General features: G+C 35.2%; 1 protein-coding gene and 1 long non-coding RNA gene across 3 annotated transcripts in view; both read left to right on the top strand.

Moving 5' to 3' along the window:
- Shal (potassium voltage-gated channel protein Shal) overlaps positions 1-23,547 on the top strand; it is a 224,257-nt gene that overhangs the window by 113,533 nt on the left and 87,177 nt on the right. Inside the window, exon 3 of the mRNA XM_071704304.1 lies at positions 22,586-22,774. Within this exon, the coding sequence (XP_071560405.1) occupies positions 22,586-22,774 (189 nt within the window). The remainder of the gene's footprint in view (positions 1-22,585; positions 22,775-23,547) is intronic.
- LOC139771498 (uncharacterized) lies at positions 1,802-4,936 on the top strand. 2 transcript variants are annotated; one of them, XR_011717919.1, is made up of 4 exons: positions 1,802-2,787; positions 2,877-3,254; positions 4,117-4,275; positions 4,386-4,936. It is a non-coding gene; the product is annotated as an uncharacterized lncRNA (long non-coding RNA). The 2 variants fall into 2 exon arrangements; XR_011717918.1 differs by having other exon boundaries at positions 2,877-4,275.

Here is a 23,547-nt window from a genome sequence, read left to right as displayed (position 1 = left end):
GGCCGAATTCGTCTCGAAAAATAGAGAGAAGAAATGGCAAAATCATCGCCTCGAATATCTTCCCGCGAGACGCCGCGTCTAGCTCTTGTATCCTCTCACGCAGAATATCATCCACTGGCGCGCGATATTTTTACAAGAACTCGCGGGCGTGTGTGTGTGTGTGTGTGCGCGCGCGCGCGCGCAAGATTTATTTCGAAAGACGAGATCTTTTAAATCTCTCCCGCGCGAATGGACGATTTATTCCCGCACGTGTACGCTTATGCGTCTACTTTGCTCACGCCCGGCACACTTGCAACGATTTAAGGAGACATCGACGACTCGTCCGGATCGATCTCCAGAAGAGGGATGGAGTCACGCTCAGCTGAAGGAAGAAGTCAGCTGCGCGCTGCCTTAAATCTTCCCTGTACGCTCGATTTCGCGAAAATGTACCATGTTGCGAGTAAAAAGGATTTACGTTGCAGTTATAAATCGAACGATATAATTCACTCTAACTTGCAAAATTGTACCGTCGAGCGAAACTTTTTCAGGGCGCAATTTCCTGAGAACTAAGAAATTAACCAGATGTTGCAGAAAGATTGGTAGATTTCCAGATATTGTCATTTGCGCTATCTAAACATTAACTCTCCATTGCCCTCGTTCAGCAAACAAACGTCAGTACTCTCGTGTTAGCGCCGTGCCGCTCTATAGTGTGTTTGTCACTATATTAGACTGTCTATATTTTACATTATTTATCATGTAGGGGCATTTTTGTGTTTCGAGAATATTCTTTTGGTTAATATTACTTATTGTTCTGCTATTTATTAAAAACTTAGTCGCGATCTTTTAGATATATTTAATGTAAAGAATATAAATGTAAAAAGTAATGTTTTATTAATTTATAGTCTTTTTATTTGTCAATAAAAATCATGGACTGTAGAAGCATTTACTTTTTTAGGAAACTATCAATGAGATAGAAACGCTACGTGATATGATAACGTTATAAACAATATAAACGAAGCAATTAAGCAATTGTATTATTTTATGATTCGAAGAACTCTATAGAAGATTAATAACTTTGTTTTATCCATTATAATTTGATTCTCTTTCTTTCTTCTTTCTTTTCTCTCTTTCTCTTTTTCTGTTTGTCTATCTATCTATCTCTTGTTTTCTGCTCTTAATTTTAGTTTATTTTGTAATTTTTTGAATTGGTTCGAATACGGAATTGCGAAGTCTCGGATCACTCGGTTTCGCGAAGGTCGACTCGCCGATGCCGCGCAGATCTGCATTGCAGATGCAGTCGCATCTACATATGCATGGACACGTTTGTTCTGATTCTCGTTCTTGAACAGCGACGGATTTTTCGTCAACCGGCTTCTTTCTTGCGCCTCGTCGACGTTTGAATTTTTGCGCTGTGAGTTCTCGTGACGCTCTCTTGGAATCGCGCGACACGACGCGTCGTGTATCTAGAATTTTAAGTGCTCTGGTGAACGGTGGTTTTTAGTGTTACCACGAATAACATTTTGAAAACGGAACCTTTATAAAATTTGATACAGTTCTCTTCTTTGAAAGATTTTTCGTTACAGAAATCTTGAAGATTTTTGAACTGTCAAAATAGGAATCGTGAGCTTCGTGTTAAAAAATTAATAAAATCTGAGAACGATTCTAGATTATTCTGAGAGACTGAAGGAATAAGCGCGGCTAAAGGAACGGCGGAAGGATAACTGTCCACATGAATATCTGGCAGTATTCTGCTTATTTCCATGATTCATGCTGATTCAAGGCGCTTTACAATCGTTCATTACGTATTCCATACGCTGCGATTTCCAGTTTGCGCGACTCCTATATATATGAAGTAGCGGTAATGAACCGACGGCGACAGTCGATAATACGTCACGTTATACTCGTAGATCTCGCGTGAAAATCTACTGAGCTAATTTGAAAATCTAAAACGGAAATAGAAACAGTCGTCGTTAACTTTGCGCGAGTGTCCTGTGCATCTCCATTGGACAATATCATTTAATTTGCGGCAATGTGCCGTGGCAAGAATGTTAGGTCAAATGCCGCGCGAGCGTGTGATAATATCGAATTTTGGACGTCAAGAAATTGTGTCACGCGTCGTTGGAAGTTCTCACCGCAAAAAGGGAGTCCTCGACCTCACGTCATTGTTGCCCGGGTTAATATAAAGCCATTCACGCGGTTACTATCTCCCCGCATATTACACGCCCGGCGATCGAACATGGACTGCCGTAATAGCTGTGTGATTTACGGGCGGCATGGCCGTCATCGATATATCTACATTGTCAGTAAACGCCACTGTGAACTTTGCATCTGCATTTAATGTTACGTCCGGCGTTAACGGGCAAACAGGGGTCCGGATCGATTTCCCCTGACCGTCGGCGCAAACAGCGACACGAATCTCCGTTTAACGTCGGTTACTTTACTGTCCGTCGCATCGATTCTTCTGTACTATGTTTGGTCAGGAGGTATACATATATTATATCGCGTGATAATAACGGCATTAATTTTTTGTGGAACAAAATAACTTGGACGAACCGTTGACCTTAAGAGAAAAAAAATTTAAAAGAACAACTTGGTGCTTATTGAAAAAATATCTATACTACATTTAATAGGAGACAATCAAACAACCTAAGTATGTGTTTGATAGAGAAAAATAAAATGGAACTCGCTCAAAATCTGATCCTATTTGGAAACATTTTTTTGAATTCAAGAGTATAACGTACAAACTTATAACTTTAATAAGAGGCTATGATTCTTTATGGCAACACAGTCACATGGAAATCAAAATCAGTAAGTATACGTTGAAGTTTTTATTGAAGTATTTAATCACATTCAAGGGAATATAATATAGATAAATAATATTTTCCATTATATTGCAGATATCACCATTTGCCGAGTACCTCTGGAATAGAACTGGAATAGTTCCCACACAGCAAAATATATCTGTGATATAATCTGTGTATAATCAGGTGTTACGTGCAAGCAAAATTTAACTCAGTCTTAAAATAGCCAGGAATGTTAAAAGAGAGATATCGATATTGATTAATTATCCGACTTCTACCGATTTCGCTGACTACCATTGCCGGGCGGCTTCTCGATCTTCTCAAAGCACTTATTCAGCGACAGATTGTGCTTCACGGAGTTATTCCAGCCAGTCGGCGCGGTCGTAAAGTAGGGAAAGTGCCGGCACATGAAGTTATAGATTTCGGAGACCGGCAGCGATCCCTGTTCTTCAGTGCCATCGCGATGAGACACGAGTACGAGTACGCGGGTTTTGAATAAGAATTGTCACGGTTCCCCGTCGTTAAGTCCTTCTCGCGTTTTGCCGCCTGTATCATCACCGGCTGCGTAACAATTGATCTCCGACTAAATATCTTCGACAAAATATCTTGGTCAAAATATCTCACCGACAAAGTATCTCGCGACTAAATATCTCGCCGACAGATAATTTCACAAATATCAACAATATAGCTGAACATAAGGCGTTTATTGCAAATCCACTTGGAAAGTTGTTAACCCATGTGGCACTTCGTTTCGCGTGGAAAGTCTATGCGTGGAGGCAGTAGGTTTCGCCCCCCTGCGGGGGGCCCACTATTATTAAACTAGACACATAGTGTGCCTTCAAAGTACATGCGTTGGCTTTCCACGCGTGGAAAGTTGTAAACCCATGTGGCATCTCGTTTCGCGCGAAAAGTGTATGCGTGGAGGCAGTAGGTTCCGCCCCCCTGCGGGGGGCTCCACTATTGTTAAACTAGACACATAGTGTGCCTTCAAAGTACATGCGTTGGCTTTCCACGCGTGGAAAGTCGTAAACCCATGTGGCATCTCGTTTCGCGCGAAAAGTGTATGCGTGGAAGCAGTAGGTTCCGCCCCCCTGTTTTTCTGAGATATTTTGTCGAAAATATTGTGTCGGAGAAATATTTCGACGTGAGATATTTTTCCCGAGTTATTTTGTCGAAGATATTTAGTCGTAAATATTTAGTCGTGCTACCATCATCACCGTCGTCGTCGCACCCGTAGGTAGATTATAATTATTAACCGATGGGGAGACGGTTCTCAGGCCGCGGTTCGCAGAGAATAGAATTACACCTAATGATAAGACCTTCCTCCTCCTTTAAGATACAAAGACAAAGAAGTGGTGAGAAGCTCGCGCGGGCGATTTAATCTGTCCAGATTGATATTTCGGAAACCATCAAAGCTAAACGAAAAATTAAAAAATATTTTATGTGGAACAAAATAACAGACGAACTATTGGACATAAGAAAAAAGAATAACTTGGTTAGTAATTATTCTATGTTGGATGTTACAAACTCCATAGAGAGTTAGAAAAATATAAAATAAAATATATAAAAATTAATCTTGTCAAAAAATTTTTATGTTTGAAACAGATACCACCATCTGCCCAATACCTCTGGAATGGAACCATTTTTTTCACGTATTCTAAGAGGAAGCCTCTCTTCGTCATTATACGTTCGACGAAAATTTTTAAATTTATAGATCGTAAAGTCGCTCTCCGCAAAGGATTTATTTTGACACCTAAGTGCTGTACATCAGGCATATGCTGAGATATTTTTCGACCGAGAGGCTAAGCGAATCAACGACGATGCGTTACGAGTCCTCGATAATTCAGACATAATTTTGCTGAAACGATAAAGTAAAAAAAGAATCCTCGGAGTTCTGTGCTTAAATTTTTCTTCTTCTCAACATTTCTGCTAAATCAAACGGATTTGTCTGGTCTTGATTTAGAACAAATGCAATTTTTAACTTTGACACATTTGTGAAATTCGTGAAATTTATTTTATTTGTAACATTTATTAAATATTAAGTTATTGCATACATTATAAAAAGTAATTATTCTCGGTTTTGTAAATATAAAATAATGATTTGACAATGTATTGTATAAACTTATTAAACTGATTGTTTTATATGCAAGATTTAATTCTATGTTTAATTGATCACGATCCCGTGTTTATTTAAGCCCTAAGGTACATTGAATTTATTGATTGCTGATAAATTTGCCATATTTATCATGATAACAGATGATTACATTTTAATCTAATTAAATAATCTCGTGCGTTGTCGAATATCAAAATTCAACAAATTGATTAAATTGTGCTGTAACTATAGAATTCAATAAAGCTTTCAGAGCTATCAGAAGTGTGAATATTTGTAACTTTTATTTGATCAAATATAGTTCTAAAATTTTTAAATTTTGTGATGTTAAATGTAGTGAAAATTTTACAATATTAAATTATAAAATGAATAAAATTCGTTAATTATAACAATTAATTAGAGAGCCATTAAGATTGCTTTTATCAAAGTAGACAGATATATTATTTATTAAATAAAATTAATTGATAAAATTTTATAAAGAAAGAATTATTTTAAGCAAAGATTATTTTATGATCGGTTCTCATTACTGTTACATACTTAGGCCTGTATTCTCAGTTCACTTTTATCGATAAAAGCGCACTTTTATTGATTCTAAGATACTATATAGTTCACGTTACATACACTATAGCATTTCAGAAATAAAAGTGCGCTTTTATTGTTAAAAGTGAATTGAGAATGGGCCTTAGAGATTAACTTGTAAGGATTATAATGAAGTCGACCGAGCTCATTGGCAGCCAGAGTTTGTTTATTATTATAAAAAGCTCGCGATGAAGCAGCTTAGTTATATAAATACACTTTCAAACAGTCGTTTACCTTTAACTTTACACGCGTAGGATTGATTTTGACAGTTGATGCCTGAAACGAAAAACCATGGAAACTCGTAAAGCTCATTTCAACTTTCACACGCGGTTTTCAATAAATCTCGTCAGTTAACGGAAACTTTGTGAATTATCTTAAGGTGAATAATGAGTTGAAAACTGCGGAGTTGTTGAATAGATCCCGTCGAAAATTTATTCTGTATTATGCTTTCACATGTATGTTTATGTAGTAAAAAGTTTTACGTTTCTATTCATTTTAATTTAACCTAGTTTTTCTAATTTTATTTATTGTGCGAATTTTTCAATTAATTTAATTTTTCCTTAGCATACATTTTTTTGCTGTTTAAACGTTGATCGACAGTTCTACGTTTTTCACATAATTTTCTTTCTTTTTCTTTATTTAATATAGAAATAAATTTTATTTCATGTATTTTTTCTAACTCCTTTTTTAATCTTACTTGCAATTGTAATGTATTCTTCATTATTTTTATGTTTTGTCCTGTGTGTTTAATTAATGAAATAATCTCGTCTCGCGTAATTATACGTTTTCTCTTTATCGATGGCATATGCATTTACACCTTCCGTATTTGCATACTATTCTTTTTATCTCTCGCGTATTCAAACCGTCGGTAAATTGGCTTCACTCTCGTCGACGACGCGGGTTAATTGTCTGTTTGTAAGCTATATATAGCGTGAGTATCTGTCTATTATCTCTCGTTAGACGTCTTTTTCCTTAAAACGAGCACCGACTCACGGCCCGTCGTTCTCCTGTTCTCTATACTCTTGTTTCCCAAGGGCAGATGTGCAGCTAGAGGGGACCGCGGAAAGAAAACAGAAGCATCAAACGTGCCAAGGGTTTGCTCCAGGAATAAACGAGGAGGATGAAGGAGGCCCGCGAAAATCTTGACGAAGCATAGTCAGCAAAGCGGGATTCATTAGCGGCGACACGTCAATTTTTTAGACCGTGATTCAGCGTCGGCTAGAAACGCTCGTGAATAGAAAGAGATGAAAATACCTTTCTTAAACTTTCAATATTTTTTTATTGTAAGCGTAACATTTTGGTCAGGAACTTTTTTATTTTACGATAGCTTTATATGTCGTACATTGGTATAAGAGTGAATAGTTTCTATACAAATACAATATAAATTTTATCAAAATGTGTGTGATGTGTGAGACGGAGATTTTAATTAATTGATTACAAATTTTATCACATTTTAATTTAATATCTATAGTACATTTGAGATTTTCATCGAACATACCTACTCGTGTTATGACAATATATCATCGGCGATGTATGCATCGGAATTAATATGAGGCGGTTTGAGATTTAGACCCCTGACCTACATTTGAGTGAATGACTTCAGTTTGAAATTTCACTGGGGAATATTTTCCTAAGGGAAATATTTTCCATCTCTATTTCTAGCTATGTAATCTAATAGCGTAAACGCCGTAAACCATTCCTTAATATATACCGCGGTAATCAAGCAAATCAAGTAATAGAGTGCTTATCTATATTATAAAATGAGAGTAACAAACAAAAGAACTTTTTATGTGCATTATTTCTCTCCAAAATAAATTTTGCATTTTAAGTTTGTATTATTTTATGATTTTATTCGTCAAATTTACGAGAGTGATTCTTTTTCGTTCGAGTCAATCGTGAGTAAATAAAAATAATCGCGTCTCATTGTCAGTCAGACGAGTAGCTATCGCAGTTCCAGAATATACTTTATGTCTTTTCTCGGCAAAGAGAAAGACTTTCTGTCGATTACTGATTCTTTTAACTCTTCCTGTGACGCGCGATCAAATCGTTGACGTCATTGGCCGACTGTCGAAGTTTATTACGCCGCTTTTCTACTAAACAAACAGTCGCGCGCGGCTGCAGCAACGGCGCAACGTGCTCGCGTTTATTCTGAACGCTGCAAACAGTTCCGAATGATTCGATCGTGTGTGGGCGCGTTAATCAAGATCACCTCGATCATTCACCATCGAGGAATGTAATGCTCATTTATCGAGCCCCTTTTTTGGTCAAAATTGAAAATTTCTTCCCATCTTTGTTAATCAGCAAATAATTGCATACACTGGGAAACCCATTTCGTTGAATCAACTAAATCCTTGTTTGGATATGGTCAAACAAATTCTTTAGTTAATATAACAAAAATTTGGTTCACATAACAAAAAATTTAGTTATGTTAGAAAATTTTTGTTATGTTAACCAAATTTTTTGTTATGTGAACCAAATTTTTGTTATATTAACTAAAGAATTTGTTTGACCATATCCAAACAAGGATTTAGTTGATTCAACGAAATGGGTTTCTCAGTGTAGGGATTAAAGTCAAATATTTGCTTGCCAAATATGGATATTGAGAAAGAAAAATTTAAATTTGTTGAAATTTTTTACAGAGAAAATTTTTATTCTTGATCTATTACGAATGCCGTACCAAAATTTCAAGTGCAAGTTACGACTTTTTTTATTTAAAAATCTGGATAAAATATTCAAGAAATCATTTTTGGTAAAGAAAAAATAGCTTCGAAAGCAGTCAATTTTGAATAACAAAATTAATATTAAAGAAAGAAGATTAGTAGTTAAAATATGCAAAAATCGATCAAATTTTAAAGTTAAATATTAAGCTATAACATCATGAATGATATTTCTTTTAATCTTAAATTAACTTAGGTTTGAAAGAAATAGAAGAAAGATAATAATTTAATAACTAGACTTTATTCTACAATAATAATTAATAATAACCGGATTTCCTCTTATTTATTTTTTTATTTTTTTAGATGATTTTTCTTGCTTTTTGCGTCTCGATGATGAGTCGTCATAGATTTTAATCATAGATGTTAATTGTTATAGATTTGCGGATGCCGATTAATTTCAATGATCACGTTTTATTAAAGGCACTTTATATTTGTGGCATAGCCAAGACTGTAGAACATTATTGCGCCCCTGGAAAATCCGATATTAATTTTTTGCGAATGGCAGTGGCGCTGAGAATAGTTACGACGCCGACGTGGTATGCTATGGTTCTTGCAAAAAACACGTTATCATGGGCAGGCAAAATCGCGATAGATCGATGGAAGTGCGCCGATCGGCAAACAATATTGCTATAATTCTCAAATGAAAAAAATTTGATTAAAGTCATATCGTTCAATTTTGCCTACTTATTGTCCATAAAAATGCACGAAAGAGCGCTTCTCGGTAGCGTATATGACTCAACGAATAAATCTGTATTAACTCGCCTACTCATGGCCTGCTCGAACATGTAGGCGTTCTAACGAACATGTGAAAAACATCGAATCCTAGAATAAAATTACCGGTCTGATCTTTTATCTTCAGTAATTGCGTATACATATCCAAAGTGCACAAAGTCCATTTTGTAATAACATTAACCTTTTTGCTAGTCGTTTTTACGCGATATACATATACTTTTAATTTAAAATAAAAAAATTACATAATATTTCAAAAATGTGATACTCTTTATATATTTAGCGATTTACGTTAAAAATATTTACATTTCGTTGATTTTAATCCAGAGATATAAAATTTATTAATATTTGTTACAGTCAAATTATTTTAGTAATTTTTTATTGGCTACAACGATATTCTTCAATGATTTTTTTATTTTTTACTTTCTATTGTTAAATTTTTATTTATACTCAAGAATTAATTTTTTATTAGCCAAATTAAATATGCGACACGAAATAAGTATACTATACTATAAGATATACTTTACTTTGAATGATATCTACATTATGTGCACATATTATCGTAAATATTCGATATGACAACCGCGCTGAATGAAATTTAAATTAATTTTTTTCGTCGGAGAAAAGTTTATTGATTTTATTTACTCGGTAACCGGAGTTTCTTTTGAATATTATCTATGCGCAACAGTTACGGGCACGCTCGATATTCATAACGAAATTATAGCAGTAGGAGCTATTTGATCGCTCCCGTACACTGAGAGAAATGTTTTGTTGAAACTACCAAATTTTGTTGCAGTAACAAAAATGTTTTGTTGAAACAACCAAAATTAACCAAAATTTTGTTACAGTAACAAAATTTTGGTTGTTTTAACAAAACTTTCTTCAACATTTCTCTCAGTGTAGATAAAATCTTTACGCGATTTTCGTATCGATGCGATTGAACGCGTTGCTTTCATATATATGAGTAACGCGCGAAAATGGCAGATATTGTGAAATTAATACGTACGAATAAATATGTTGTTATGACGTCATACGTGACTTAAATATAATTTTCGAGCGAATTGCGTAAATTACTCTGAAATAATTAATGAAGTTTCTTTGCAGAAAATATATACTTCGCGTAATGAGTTACAAAGTACGTATACGTTTGTTAATACTTCACTCTAAAATTTCATCCGTTTATTGTACCCAAACAGATAATATTTCACTGAATTAGAGATGTTATAATTACTTCTACAATTATATCGCAGTTGTATTAGCCAAGATTTATGAATGCATTTATTTTTATGATTAAAAACTCATGAGAATAAGATTGAAATAAAAGGTTTTATTACGTTTTATAATAGAAAATATATTGCGACTTTTGTGCAATTATTATACAGCAACCCAAGCGAGCATTATTATTTCGCGCTCATTACCTCGCAATCGTCGAAGAACAGTAAGCTTCGTCGAAAGATGCGTCGTTGCGCTTATGCAATGCCTCTCGACATCTCCAATAATGCAAATGCACCTATTAGCTATTCGTCGTGCGAGTTAATTATAAGCGGCGGTCCAAAACGAAAAGCCTGTGACAAGAAATTTTGGATGGCACTTCCAGCCGGCAGTGTGAATTATCGTCAGGCTTCCGCGTTGTCGCCGCCTCTAATTAATTGCGACTGCTACACACGTAGGCGGTAATTAGAACACACTCTCTGCTACGGATGTTAAACGCAAATAGTAATCACCAATAAATGGGCCGACTAACGGATGTGCGCGAGACGCGATGTAAATAACTGACCTTAATTTTTCGACGCGACGCGACGCGCGGACATTTTTAATAAATAGAGCCTTGGCCCGAAGGAAGATGGTGCATCTTAAATAAATCGTGTGGCAGTTGAAGCTAGTCAATATTTAGAAATTAGGAAACGCGATAAATCTTTTGGAGATGTCTTTTTATTAACGTACTTCATGATCATGATTTTATATATATAATCTAACAGTATTTTTCTGTATTCGCGGGAGTTGTTACAAAAGATACTAGTAATATAGTTGTTTACGTAGATTATTGTGTTCCCCAGGTAGATTGTTGTCTAGATTGTCGTTGCATGTGACATTACGTGCAACGTTACATGCGACGTTACATGCAGGACGATTAATCAAGCATATTGATATTTGCAATTCCGTCGTTATATTTGAATTGTTACGTGCTGTTGATTACCTATTACGTTCCCCAATATGATTTGCAGTACTTAGTATTTGAAAGGGCGTTATTCATTCATTAAAATTGTTAATGGATGGAATATCAAAGTGAGGATACAGCGAACGCAGTCTGAAATTTCCAACGCGTACCTATTATTATGCAACTGTCGCGACGATTAATTAATACAGTTTAATTCACATAGTCTGGAAAATCCATTTAATGTTACGCATGCTACGTTACGCAAGAGAACTTGATCATTAATAATTCGAGAAACAGTATATTGATATAAAAATATGAAGTATTAAGATTAATAAAAGCATATATGTTCCATCAAATAATTAACGAATATGAATTAAAGTACTATATTTCTTAAATTATTATTGTATATTATCTTCAATGTTTACAGTATGTTTCTAGTGTTTACTATCAAATATAGAATTTCTGTAGATATTAATAATTAATAATTAATAATTATTAATTCCTACTGCTAATTACGGTAATGTAAATTTGAAGATTATAATTTTAATGACGTAATTAAATCAACGGTTGTTTTTTGATTATTTTTTATGTTAATGAGTCGAGATTAGTCACGAATGTTAGATAACATGATGTAGATCATTACGCAACCAGCATGTTGACGTAACGTTAATTAATAATTACGTAATTAGTACATGGTCTTGTATGAAACCGCTTCAATCGAATGTTACGTATACGAATTCGAACAATACCAGCGTCGATGCTGGAGGCGATTGGTTCACTATATTTGTGAAATATTGGATAGAATTCTTTTATCTTCTTGCTTGTGTGTCGGCGATATCGCGGCTTTTGCCAATGGCGAAATTACAATAGCCTTCGATACTTTCGGTAGACGATACCGAAACGTGGGTACTAACGTTTTTATTTCATGCGGATAGACATTTTCCTCTGGGAAAGAGACAATATTTCCGAGAAACATTCTAGGCGTATGCTATCTCAGTAAATGTCATGGGAATTTATCGTGCTACATTGAAATCATTTAGACTTTAGAAGGAAGGAAGCATGTAACATAGTACTTAAACGTTTTTGTATTTTCCTTATATCTTGATTAAATTTAAGTAACATGAGCATGGTTCAAGTAATAATAGCATTTCTCATTCTCATTAACTTTATTGTCTTTACTTTTGTGCTTCCTACTAAAGTTTATTCTTCTTAATGTAGCATTCATATTCGCATCTATATAAAAATGTACATAAAAGGAAGCCACCATATATAATGAAAAAGATAAAAATATCCTTGATACGGACATACCTATACATACAGGATGCTTTTACTAACTGGACTGGGTTATAATTTTTTTCTAAACCAAGATAGAAAAAAATAAAAGAAGGAAATCTTTCACTGTTTAGTATGATCTTCCATTGTATGATTATATTTTTTTTTTCAAACAATATATTTGCATTTTCAAACAATATTTTAAACAATATTGATGTATTTTTTAAATTATATATTTTCTTTATCATAAATCGATTCTTCTCATTATTCTACATATAAAAGTACTGGAGTAAGATAATTAGAAGATCGATACTTTGCAATATTACATTTTTTATGTCATAAAATTATTTAATTAATAATTATTTTTTATAAATTATTTTTTGAAGTAAATTCTTATAAATACATTATATTCTTTAAAAACTCTTATAAGAAAAAATTCTGCTGATTATTTTATGCTAATATATATAGTGCATTTTTCGAAAAAAATATAATTACAAAATGATAAATCACACATATTAATAATTGTATAGTGAAAAAATTTTTTTTATTTTGTTTTCTATTTTAATTGAATTCAGTATCGATTTTTCTGACATTGTAAAGCGAATAATGGCATCGATTTTAGAATCTGATAGTTTCAGTTTAATGATTATTTGAATCGATATTCGCATAGCAATTAGAAATCAGTTTATTGCAAATCCAAGTGTGTTAATTTTTACACGCATGCACGTCTAAAAATTAACACATTAGACTGAAGCTCTTTTTACATGTTTCTTTATATGTTAAATGTCGTGATTTAACGGCAAGAAATGTATAAGAAGAGCTTCAGCTAAAATAACACACGTGGATTTGCAGTGTTGTTTCGATGTAACGATTGTGTGAAACAATTATGCGTATCGATTGCGAAATCGATGACTGTTTTACACAGCCCTAACCGGCTCCTTGACGGGAATTTCCGAGTTCGGTTGGGTAATAGAGCGATGTGAGCATACCACGGATACACGCGATGACCCTCGCGTGGCATTCGACGATTAATTCCAGCGGCGTGCCTCGACGATAAGAAAAGAGTATAACGCGATCGGTAACGATCGCGAGCTTTCGCCCGCCGCTTATCCGCCTAAGTTAATTAGGCGAATGCCGCGAAATAACGCGGGTCACGGACGAGAGGTCTAGCCAGTCTGAAGCGGGGTTGTTTTTTTCTTCTTTTTCTCTCTTTAAAGAAAGCCTACTCGCTCTCGCACGTGTATTACGCAAGACCTTCTTTTTCAGGTTTTTCTGAAAAGGGTAAAAGTGATCCTTCAGAATTGCGTTTTCTTCTATGAGAGCTTGGGAGGCAGACTAAAGAGAGAACTCCTTTGAGATTTCATTGGGAGAGAGAGAGAAAGAGAGAGAGAGAGAGAGAGAGGGAGAGAGAGAGAGAGAGAGAGAGAGAGAGAGAGAGGGGAGAGAGAGAGAGGGAGAGAGAGAGAGAGAGAGGGAGGGAGAGAGAGAGGAGAGAGAGAGAGGAGAGAGAGAGAGAGAGAGAGAGAGAGAGAGAGAGAGAGAGAGAGAGAGAGAGAGAGAGAGAGAGAGAGAGAGAGAGAGAGAGAGAGAGAGAGAGAGAGAGAGAGAGAGAGAGAGAGAGAGAGAGAGAGAGAGAGAGAGAGAGAGAGATTTTGGCGGGCTTCAGTGAGTGCATCATTCAGATCCCGCGAGATAAAATTTTTCCTAAAAGTGAAGCATGCCTGACGTTTATACGGATGTTTGAAAATTTTTCGCGACCGTGTTTGCGAATTCGAATGTCTCTTCAGACAACCTAAAAATTGCAATCTAGACAGACCTTTGCAACGTTGTCTTCATATTCAGTTGAATTATTTCAACATTCATTCAAGTTATATTTGTTCTCCGAATTATTGGAATTTTTCTCGGTAATTATAAATCATTGGTTTTTTGGAATATTTAATTGGGTTATTTGAACGAAACAGGAGATATATATGTGAATAATTCACATTTGGTGTTACAGTTTTCGGCGACACAGTTTTCTCGTAATTGCAGGATCGTCATGCACTTTTTAATCGCTCTGTCTACAGCCGCGTAAATGTACAATATTGTTATCGTCATCGCTTTTGTTTTGCGCACGCGTCTGTTTGGCGACTAGCCTGTTCGAATATTCGATTGTGTCTGCCTTGGGCTGTGAAACCGCTGCGAGCTGTAGATACGTTTCAGCCCCAACTTCTACTTTCCCTCGTTTCACAAGCGATACCGTGCCGACGGGTTGAATGCATTCACGAATCTATGTAACTTCCGTCGGCGACGCTGCCAGACATTGATAACCCTTTCGTGGTTTCGAAATGTAAAAGCTTCTTCGGAAAGACACGTTTACAATGTAACGGCGATAAGGAAATTAAGTGATTCTATGTCTCGTTACTGGCAGAACACTTCTTTTCGGATGTTTACCGGTTGCGTGTTACGTTAAGTATTCCAGAGTACTATTTCTCCCATTTCTTTTTTATGTAAATTTGATTAGAAATGATGTTGCTTGATAAAATAATTATGAAAATTTTAATATGCGTTTAAGCATTTTTTTCATCTTTATGTTTCTTAATATTTTAATATACGTGTAAGAAAATTATACGTATTCAAACACTATTTAATATGACCGAGAATCGATACGCGACATCTGGATACACCAACTGCGGTTTAACTGCGCTTTACTGACGACGATCGAGAGTAGCAGCGTGGCCTGACAAGGTGGAATCGTCGCCTATGATTGAATGTGGCGTTATGAAGCCGCAATGAAAAAACGGGCGAAATTGAGCTCTCCAGACGCACAGCGTAACGTGATAAAATGCAGAGTAATGGTGTTTGATACCCAACAACTTTTGTATTCAACATTTTTCTCTAAAATGTCTTATTTTCGAGATATCTTGCTGGCCCGGGACTTTTTAAACATCCTCTATATACATTGTGTGTGTGTGTGTGTGTGTGTGTGTGTGTGTGTGTGTGTGTGTGTGTGTGTGTGTTTGTGTGCGTTTAAACTTTTATTTTAATTTTTTGAAGAAATAATTTCAGACGGCCGTGGAAGAATTGATAACAGGAATCATGTATTTTGATTTATTTCTTCGATCGGTAACCGATCCTGATTCCTGATTTGTTTGAAATACTTGTTAGATTTCTGTTAGATGACTGTAGAATACCGGATACCGTAATACGAAGGATTTCTTCTCGATGGAGGGTAAATTACAAATCGTTCCTTCTTACAATCATCTGACAGAATATTTAAATATAAATTTGTTTCTAACTATAAATTTGTTTCACGTGTAATGGAAACACGCGGAATATTTGGATTCATTAAATGTTATCCCAATGAGAATGAAAATAAAATTGTATTGTTGATGTAATTTCTGCTATATAAATTGCGTAATTAATATACGCCGACATAACGTGTCATCGTGTAATCTCGATAAGAACTGCAGCAAGCCCATATGCAAATTGAGAATGGTCATAAACCAGCGGTTGATTTGTTACACGAACTCTGTCAAGCATGCCATTTGAAATACGCCCGGCACAACATACGTCAGTACGCGTTGTTTGCAGGCATTTTCATGTATACAGTGGAAATCACAATTTACATTTGGCCTGTGTTTAGTTACGAGTGCATCATGAGAACGTTAATTAACCCGAATAAACATTTTTTTCTAAGTTAATTTCAACTTTTTTCGCGTGATGATATTTATAATTAAAAGTAAACATATGTACATAAATACACACCTACATATACATACATGTAGGGTGATTCTAGGCTCTTTTCTAATTGTAAGTAAAGATATAAAATAGTGGTAAAGGAAAATCTTTTTTCGAATACTTAATGCACCATTAATATAAAATAATCAGAAAAATATTTTCTTGTGGAGTTTAAAAAAAATATTCTTCGGTATTTGCAAAAGAATCGATTTCACAAAATAACTTGAAAGAACGAATTACAAGTGTGTTCTAATGTAGCTAGTGATCAACTTGGTATGTTATAAACAATATAAAAACCGTGTTAGAAATTTTTAGAATATCACAATGATACACTCGCCACTTAACGTAATAAAGTAATTAGACATAAAATATGTAATGTGTGGCAAAGTATAATATTGATTTTCTAATTATCTTACTCCAATACTATATACAGAATAATAAGAAGAATCGATTTAAGAAAGAATCGAAGCTAAAAGAGGTATATGATTCCATTTAAAGAAGAAAGTACAATTGCATCTTGCAAGTACATCAGTGCATTGTTCGGAAAAATATAATCACAGAATGGTAAATTATTCTAAACAGTGAGAGGTTCTCTTCTATTACTTTTTTCTATCTTAATTTAAGAACTAACCGTAATTCAACCTAGTTTCTAGAATCGCCTTGTAGATACAAATCGCTGGAAGCATTGAGATAATATTTAATAAATCCAAATATTCCGCGTGTTTTCATTACACGCGAAACACCATTGCTCTGCATTTCACGTTGCGCCGTGCGTCTGGAGAGCTCGATTTCGTCCGCTTTACAGTGTTTTCATTGCGGCTTCATAAGGCCACGTTCAATCACAGCTGGCGACGATTCCACGTTTGTCAGGTCACGCTGCTACTCTCGACTCTCTCGATCGTCGTCGTCGCTGTCGTGGTGTTGTGACAGTAAAGCGCAGTTAAGCCGCAGTCGGTGTATCCGGGGGGGAGAGTTTTCTGACGTTTCGCAGATGCCTCGATCCATAACGGCGTAAACATCCGCGAGTGCCGAATGAATGCACGTCGCAGAAAAGCGCGGCTGCGATTCTGGCCGAGATTGCACCGCGCGAAAATATACCGAGGCGAAAACGTAAACGGGCCTTCTGTTCGGCGAGCCGACCTTGCGGCTTCTTACCTTGGCTACTACTATGCCCCGCAATTTATCGCGAATTCGTGATAAGCGGAGAATTTCCGGCTTATAATCTCGGCGAATTTAGCGCTAAAGCCGGCTGCTTGAAATTTCTGAACGGGCGGCGACGGAATTAGATCTGTATAATTCTCTATTACGCGGTTCATTTACCGCAAAATGCGCCCGTCTGTGATACGGATCTTTAGAGATATTTGAATTAATTTCTATTAATTCAAACTCTGCGTTCACGCAGAGTTATCGGATTGTCATTGACGATGAGAATACATTTCTTGAAGTTACATGAACTTATGAAACGCTAATTACGCGAAAATTATTTGCGTTTTGCTGACCCGATTATTGTAAAAGTAATAAAAAGCGCACGATTTCTGGTGTTTTTATCAACATTTATTAATTAACAGTTAAGTTGATGAATACACGTGTCACAACTGCAAATGTGAGACGGGCTATATTGTAATATTTGCACATCGCGTATATTTTACTTAGTGTACGGTTTTTATTTAAAATTTGTGTTACGAAATGATACACGTGTCCTTGGATATCTACGTGGAAAATAACTTATTTACAAATCATTTGAAGATCGAGAGCGTAAATTTCTTTGGCAAAGAGAGAGGACTCAATTCCTCGTGTCCACGTTCCCAGGTAGCAAACACAAGTCATTTTGACGTCAAATTTTGGTCCTTTACTGACCATTCCTGACGTCACTAACTGGCGGCATAATGACGTTAAAATGACGGTCTAATGTCACAGACAATTGACGTCATTTTCTGACGTCTTATTGACGGCAAAAATAGGTCCATTGTACGACATACCGGTTTCTAGAAATGTTTTTTATGAAATTAAAATGTTAAAATGTCTACTTGATAAACGTTTATAAAAAAATGTTCTTTTTCTTTATCTAAGAAAAAAAAAACTTTTTTAACTGTTTCGTTACATGCCATGTGCGTATAGCCGCTCTCAAGGCGGTCACCCATCCTAGTACAGTACCGCGTCCGAGTCGCTTGACTTCGATGATCCAGTGGACAGTGACGATCTTCTCACCCTGATGCTTCCTTATTAACTGTACTTGTCTATAACAGGTACATCTTTAAAGTGTTCAAAAATCTTGTAATGATACTCTTCTTGATAGCTATAACACTGTGTGAAATAGTTATCATAAAACTATAATCACACGCAACTACATCCACTTATACCATAAATTCGCCACTTCAATCATAAAGTTGCTAAACAAACATATTGCAGTTAATTTTGTGGTTTTTATTTTATTATTACTTTATTAAACAATATTAAGAAGTAAAAATAGTTATATTACAAAAAGATCTTATTTGGACGACTTTAAGACGTCTTTAAAATGACGTCTTTAGATGGTCTAAGAAATGACGTCTTATAAACGTCCATTATTAGTCGCCGATGTCATAGACTAACCTAACCAAAAATGACTAAAAATAGACGTCATAATAATGTTATGGAATAACGTCAGTATAATGTCATTTTTAAAGACATAGTCGCTTTTTGGTCATTTGACGTCATTTGTACAAACATGACTAGTATTTGACGTCAAAATGACTTGTGTTTGCTACCTGGGTTTTTATCGACTAAAGCAAATTCTCCGACCCTCCAGCTGCCATGACGCTTTTACCCCTTCTTTTTAACAAAAATAGAACCGATAGAAACACTGAGCCCTTTCAATCTCTAATCAGCCGATTAATGGTAACTATCGATATCGTTCGCAAAAATATACACTAGCGTTCGGTAAAATCTCACAAAGAACATGTGGCGCATCTTAGCTCGTTATATATTCATAATCACGCACGGCAGTTGGAGACGTGGACATTGAATTAGCGCTTATAGCCGTCTGCCGCAATTTCCGCAATTACATGGCGCAAGTTGCGAAAGTTACAAAATTAGCGCGGTCGATACGCGACCGCTCGGACTTCGCCGTTAATCCTCGTTTGCGGCCGGAAAAGAGTCTGTCGAGAGTTTATTCGTTGTAATATCGCGTAAAACCGCAGAAATTCCGATATTATTCCATTATATCAAAACTACGGCCAGAACGTGTACGAAAGAGCGTTTAACGATCAGTTAATGTTTTCAATCACTACACCATTTTTTATTTTTTCAAAAGTGAAATAATAATAGAAATTATAATGATAATAATATCTTTAACATTCGCGGATTGCTTGACGGATCGTGTGGTGAATAACCAAATTTATTATATAATTTAGGTACATATTCAATATAATTTCTCTTTTCTTTTTCTTTATCGAATAAGTTTTTAGGTTTGGTTGGCTTTTGATCTTGTTATTATTTAATTATAAATTTTCTTTTTTCTTTAAAAAGGATACACGTTAAAGCCAAAGAAAAAAGATGATATATTCAGCATGCAGAGATGATAGAATAAATTCTATATATGTGCGTGTGTGTATACATCCGAGGTTAATTAATTATGCAGTACAAATACATATAAGTAGTTGAAGTTTCTGGCGTTATTTTTTTATTTAAAAAATTGAAATTAAAATTTTTTTATTTATATTTTTAATTTAAATTGTATTATAATTATGATTTTCAAGAATTACAGTTATTTAAAGTTAAACGTTAAAATATGAGCAAAAATAATATCCATTCGAGCTTTTGCTGTGGAAAAATTGAAATATTTTTACTAGATTTCCTTTTGAATTTAAAAACAACGTTTTTAAGCGTGAGTTAGAGAGAGAGGTCTAAACATGAAATTAAAGACTTTTTTATATACATACATATCTTCTTGTATCTCTGTGAAGAATTAATTGTAAGAAAAAATCATATAAAGATTAAACAACATTGATTAAGGAAATTATTTGTGTTCGCGCCGGTCGCGCGCAGTTTTCTTGCCGCATAAAATAACGCGATAGTTGTTGCAGGTCGACCGTGAGAAAAAAGAAAAATTAAACACGTGGTTGTATGCGGCGTCAATAAGGTTGCATAAGGTCGTTTATTTATAAAAACGCTTAGAAAAATACAGGGCGGAAAGAGCCGCGTTTATTTATAGTTTCTCGCTTGTCCGTGATTATAAATAAATGATTCAAAGTATTTCAACTTGTAATATTGCTTGTCATAACTTAAGATTTACGAACTCTGCAAGTCTTCACTCTTCGCGTTTTGTTTTTATGATTTTATTTTATTGTAGATGAAGAAGCAGCTATAGATGATACACGTCGTATTTCAAGTTATCAATTTTAGAGTGTAGCAATAATGGGATTTGACATTACACGTGTTCCATTTATCTGTAATAAAATTTTAATAATGTTAGAGAACTATTAAGTTCTGATATATTATGTTACGTACACCGTTATTCATTTTGAAATTGAAACCGATACCTTCAGAATTTAACGGCAGACACTAGATATCTTGTGTTATCTTGTATAACTATAAAACACTTGTAAAGATCGCTTCTCTTTTATTGGAATAGCAAACGTCTTCTCAGTCTTCTAAAGATAAGCGAGAACAATTGCAGAAACTAAAAGATAGATTATATGTAGGGGAGACCGGGGCTAAGCCGACACTATTTTTTCAAAGGCAATTTTTAATATTTAATTAAAATTTTTAGGCAAATTCAATGGTACATATTTAAAGAGTGTTTCTTCAGGTACAAAATTGATTCAGGAAGTTTTGCTGTATGTCGCTTTGTTTTGCCGCCAGGAAAGGAAAAGTGACGCGAAGACAAATTTTCGAATTGAAAAATGCCGGGGCAAACTCGACACCCCGCCGGGGCAAACTCAACACTTTGTCTGATCGACACAATTTGATCTGGAACTTATTTTTTACTGTCTGAAAATGAAAATACATTGTTTATTGTGTATTTAAAAAGTACAAAAATTCGGAATAAAGTAGCTAGAACAATCATTTAAAATAATGAAAACAAAAATTGTTGAACTTTCAATTATCTTCATCTAAACTCATGTCTGAAAAACAATTAATGCAGGTAAACTCGCGATCGGACGTGCGCATACATTTGTCATGAGCCATACGGCTGCATGACAAGCATCGTTTGTTACTGGAAGCCGACGAAACGGCGTGGTGTTGACTTTGCCCCGGACGTCGTTTTTCACTTTTGTCACTTCAAAAACATGAAAATTTTGAAAATATGCAAAAACGATTATCGGATTCATATAGAGCATCAAATTTCCCATCAAAATCACTTACCGGTAGATTCGCAAGAGTAAAGCTCGATGAAAGAGTAGACATTTTCGAGAGATCAGAAAAATTACTTTTCACTATCAAAAACGCTTATGTCGCGTTAAAAATTACACTATAACTCAGAATGTTACCAAATTCCGTTGATAATACTGGCACATAAAGACGCATTTACAGTAGGAAAGGCAAGTTTCTACGATAGATTTAAATTGGCAAAAAGCCTAGTGTCAAGTTTGCCCCGTTGTCGGCTTAGCCCCGGTCTCCCCTACATTATATAAAGTAGAAAAATGATAATGTATTTATTGAGAATAATTCAATTTAGATAAGATTTCCGAATACAGTCTTTATCTGCTTGCAAATTATAAAACAATAAAAAGCTGAAAAGTTTTGCTTTAATTTAAGAGAGAACGAAAAAATACCAAGGGAAAATACTAATCAAAAGAAAATTTTCTTGAAAAGGGTTCTTTTTCCAGAGAACTGTACTTTAAAAATTTTCATAAAATATTTACGGCGACGAAATTCAGCCATTTGTCAACCGAAAACTTCCCCGCGCTGCGTAAAATGGGGATTTAAGGAGGCACAATGAAGTCCGGACGTTATACGCCACGACGCGCGACGCCGAGATAAAAATTTATTCTGGCCTTAGCGGGAGTTTATTTCCAGTAAACATCGAAAGACATTTTTACGTATACTTTTATCATAAAGTAATATACAAATGGTTGTATACCTACGTTTCTCTTACGACGGGTTTTATTTATTCCAATCAGAAAGAGCGCATGCTCTTTAACAAATTGAAATCACTTGGCTTATTTTCAAAGCGTATAATGAAATGGTTATGTACTGTATATCAGAATTTAGATTTCTCGAAAATGTGGTGGAAGCATAATTTATTAATGTTATATAATAGAGATAAAAATATTTAAATGTTAGCTTCTACTGACAACTAATAACACACTTATATATTATGCTCGCTCAATAAATTTAAATTTCTCTCAATAGATTATTTAGCGAGAAAAAATTTGATGTATCTATATTGGGGGGGTTTCTTCGATTTTTATTATTTATTGTATTTCTTCATCGTAGTTTTAAATTAACCGATTTTCTAACTGATTTTAATTTGACGTTTAGATCTTATTAAAAGAATAAAGAACTAACGCAAATTTCTCTCTTTTCCGTGTTGCAGAAGGCCAGATTGGCGCGTATCAGAATCGCGAAGGCGTCGAGCGGCGCCGCCTTCGTGAACAAAAAGAAGGCAGCGGAGGCGCGTTTGGCTGCTCAGGAGAGCGGACTGCACCTGGAGGAGTTCTACAAGGAGGAGGATATCTTCGAGCTGCAGCATCATCACCTACTTCGTTGCTTGGAGAAGACCACGGTAACTACTAATGCCCCTGTCTAGTAACAACTGCATGTCCGCTTTTATACGGGAAGATTCTCCTCATCCGTTAAATCGCTTTGAAATCCTTAAAATCCCACCGATAAATTAGCTTTCTTAAATAGGGTACTTTATCTCCTATTTCTCGTTCTGATAATAAAAGAACTTAGGCAATGTTCTTTCTTCTCTTGGACACATTTTAAAGTTAACACTGTAAAGAGAGAGAGATGCGTAAAAAGAAGAGATTACGATTTCTTAATGAAAGAGATTTTCTTTTTAAAGTATACGTTATTTTTGATAATAATACAAGCATTGAATAGGTATGCTATATCTGTTGCGTTGTTTTTTAGTTAGGATTCTATTAGAATAAACGGTTATAATTAATAGACAGAATAGAAATAATGTTGACAAGTTACATAACTATAGCATACCGGTATGCTCATCGGTATACAATGGCAATTTTATGAAAAAAAGAATGACATCGAAGGAGATTAAAGAGAAACTTCAAGATAATATAAAGGCTGCTTGCTATCATTACGCAGAGTTTTTCGACGTTCTGCATAAAGACCGGTGCGACGAAGATGGATTAATCAGCGAAATGATAATTAATCATTCATGAATGCAATGGTTCTCTCGCCGTGAACGATGACAAAAACTCGTACAAAAACGCAAGTCTATCTTTGAGCGTCCCCGTCATTATTCCCGCGCAAAGTGCGCGATAAAGCAACTTGCATCGTCGCGAATGCATCGTCGACACTTCCGTTTCTGGAGCG

This window comes from Temnothorax nylanderi, unplaced genomic scaffold (genome assembly GCF_030848795.1).
Source record: "Temnothorax nylanderi isolate EJ_2023f unplaced genomic scaffold, tnyl_v1.0 TNYL_tig0040_pilon, whole genome shotgun sequence".
In the NCBI taxonomy this organism is placed as follows: domain Eukaryota; kingdom Metazoa; phylum Arthropoda; class Insecta; order Hymenoptera; family Formicidae; genus Temnothorax; species Temnothorax nylanderi.
This window is presented reverse-complemented; position numbering and strand designations above follow the sequence as displayed.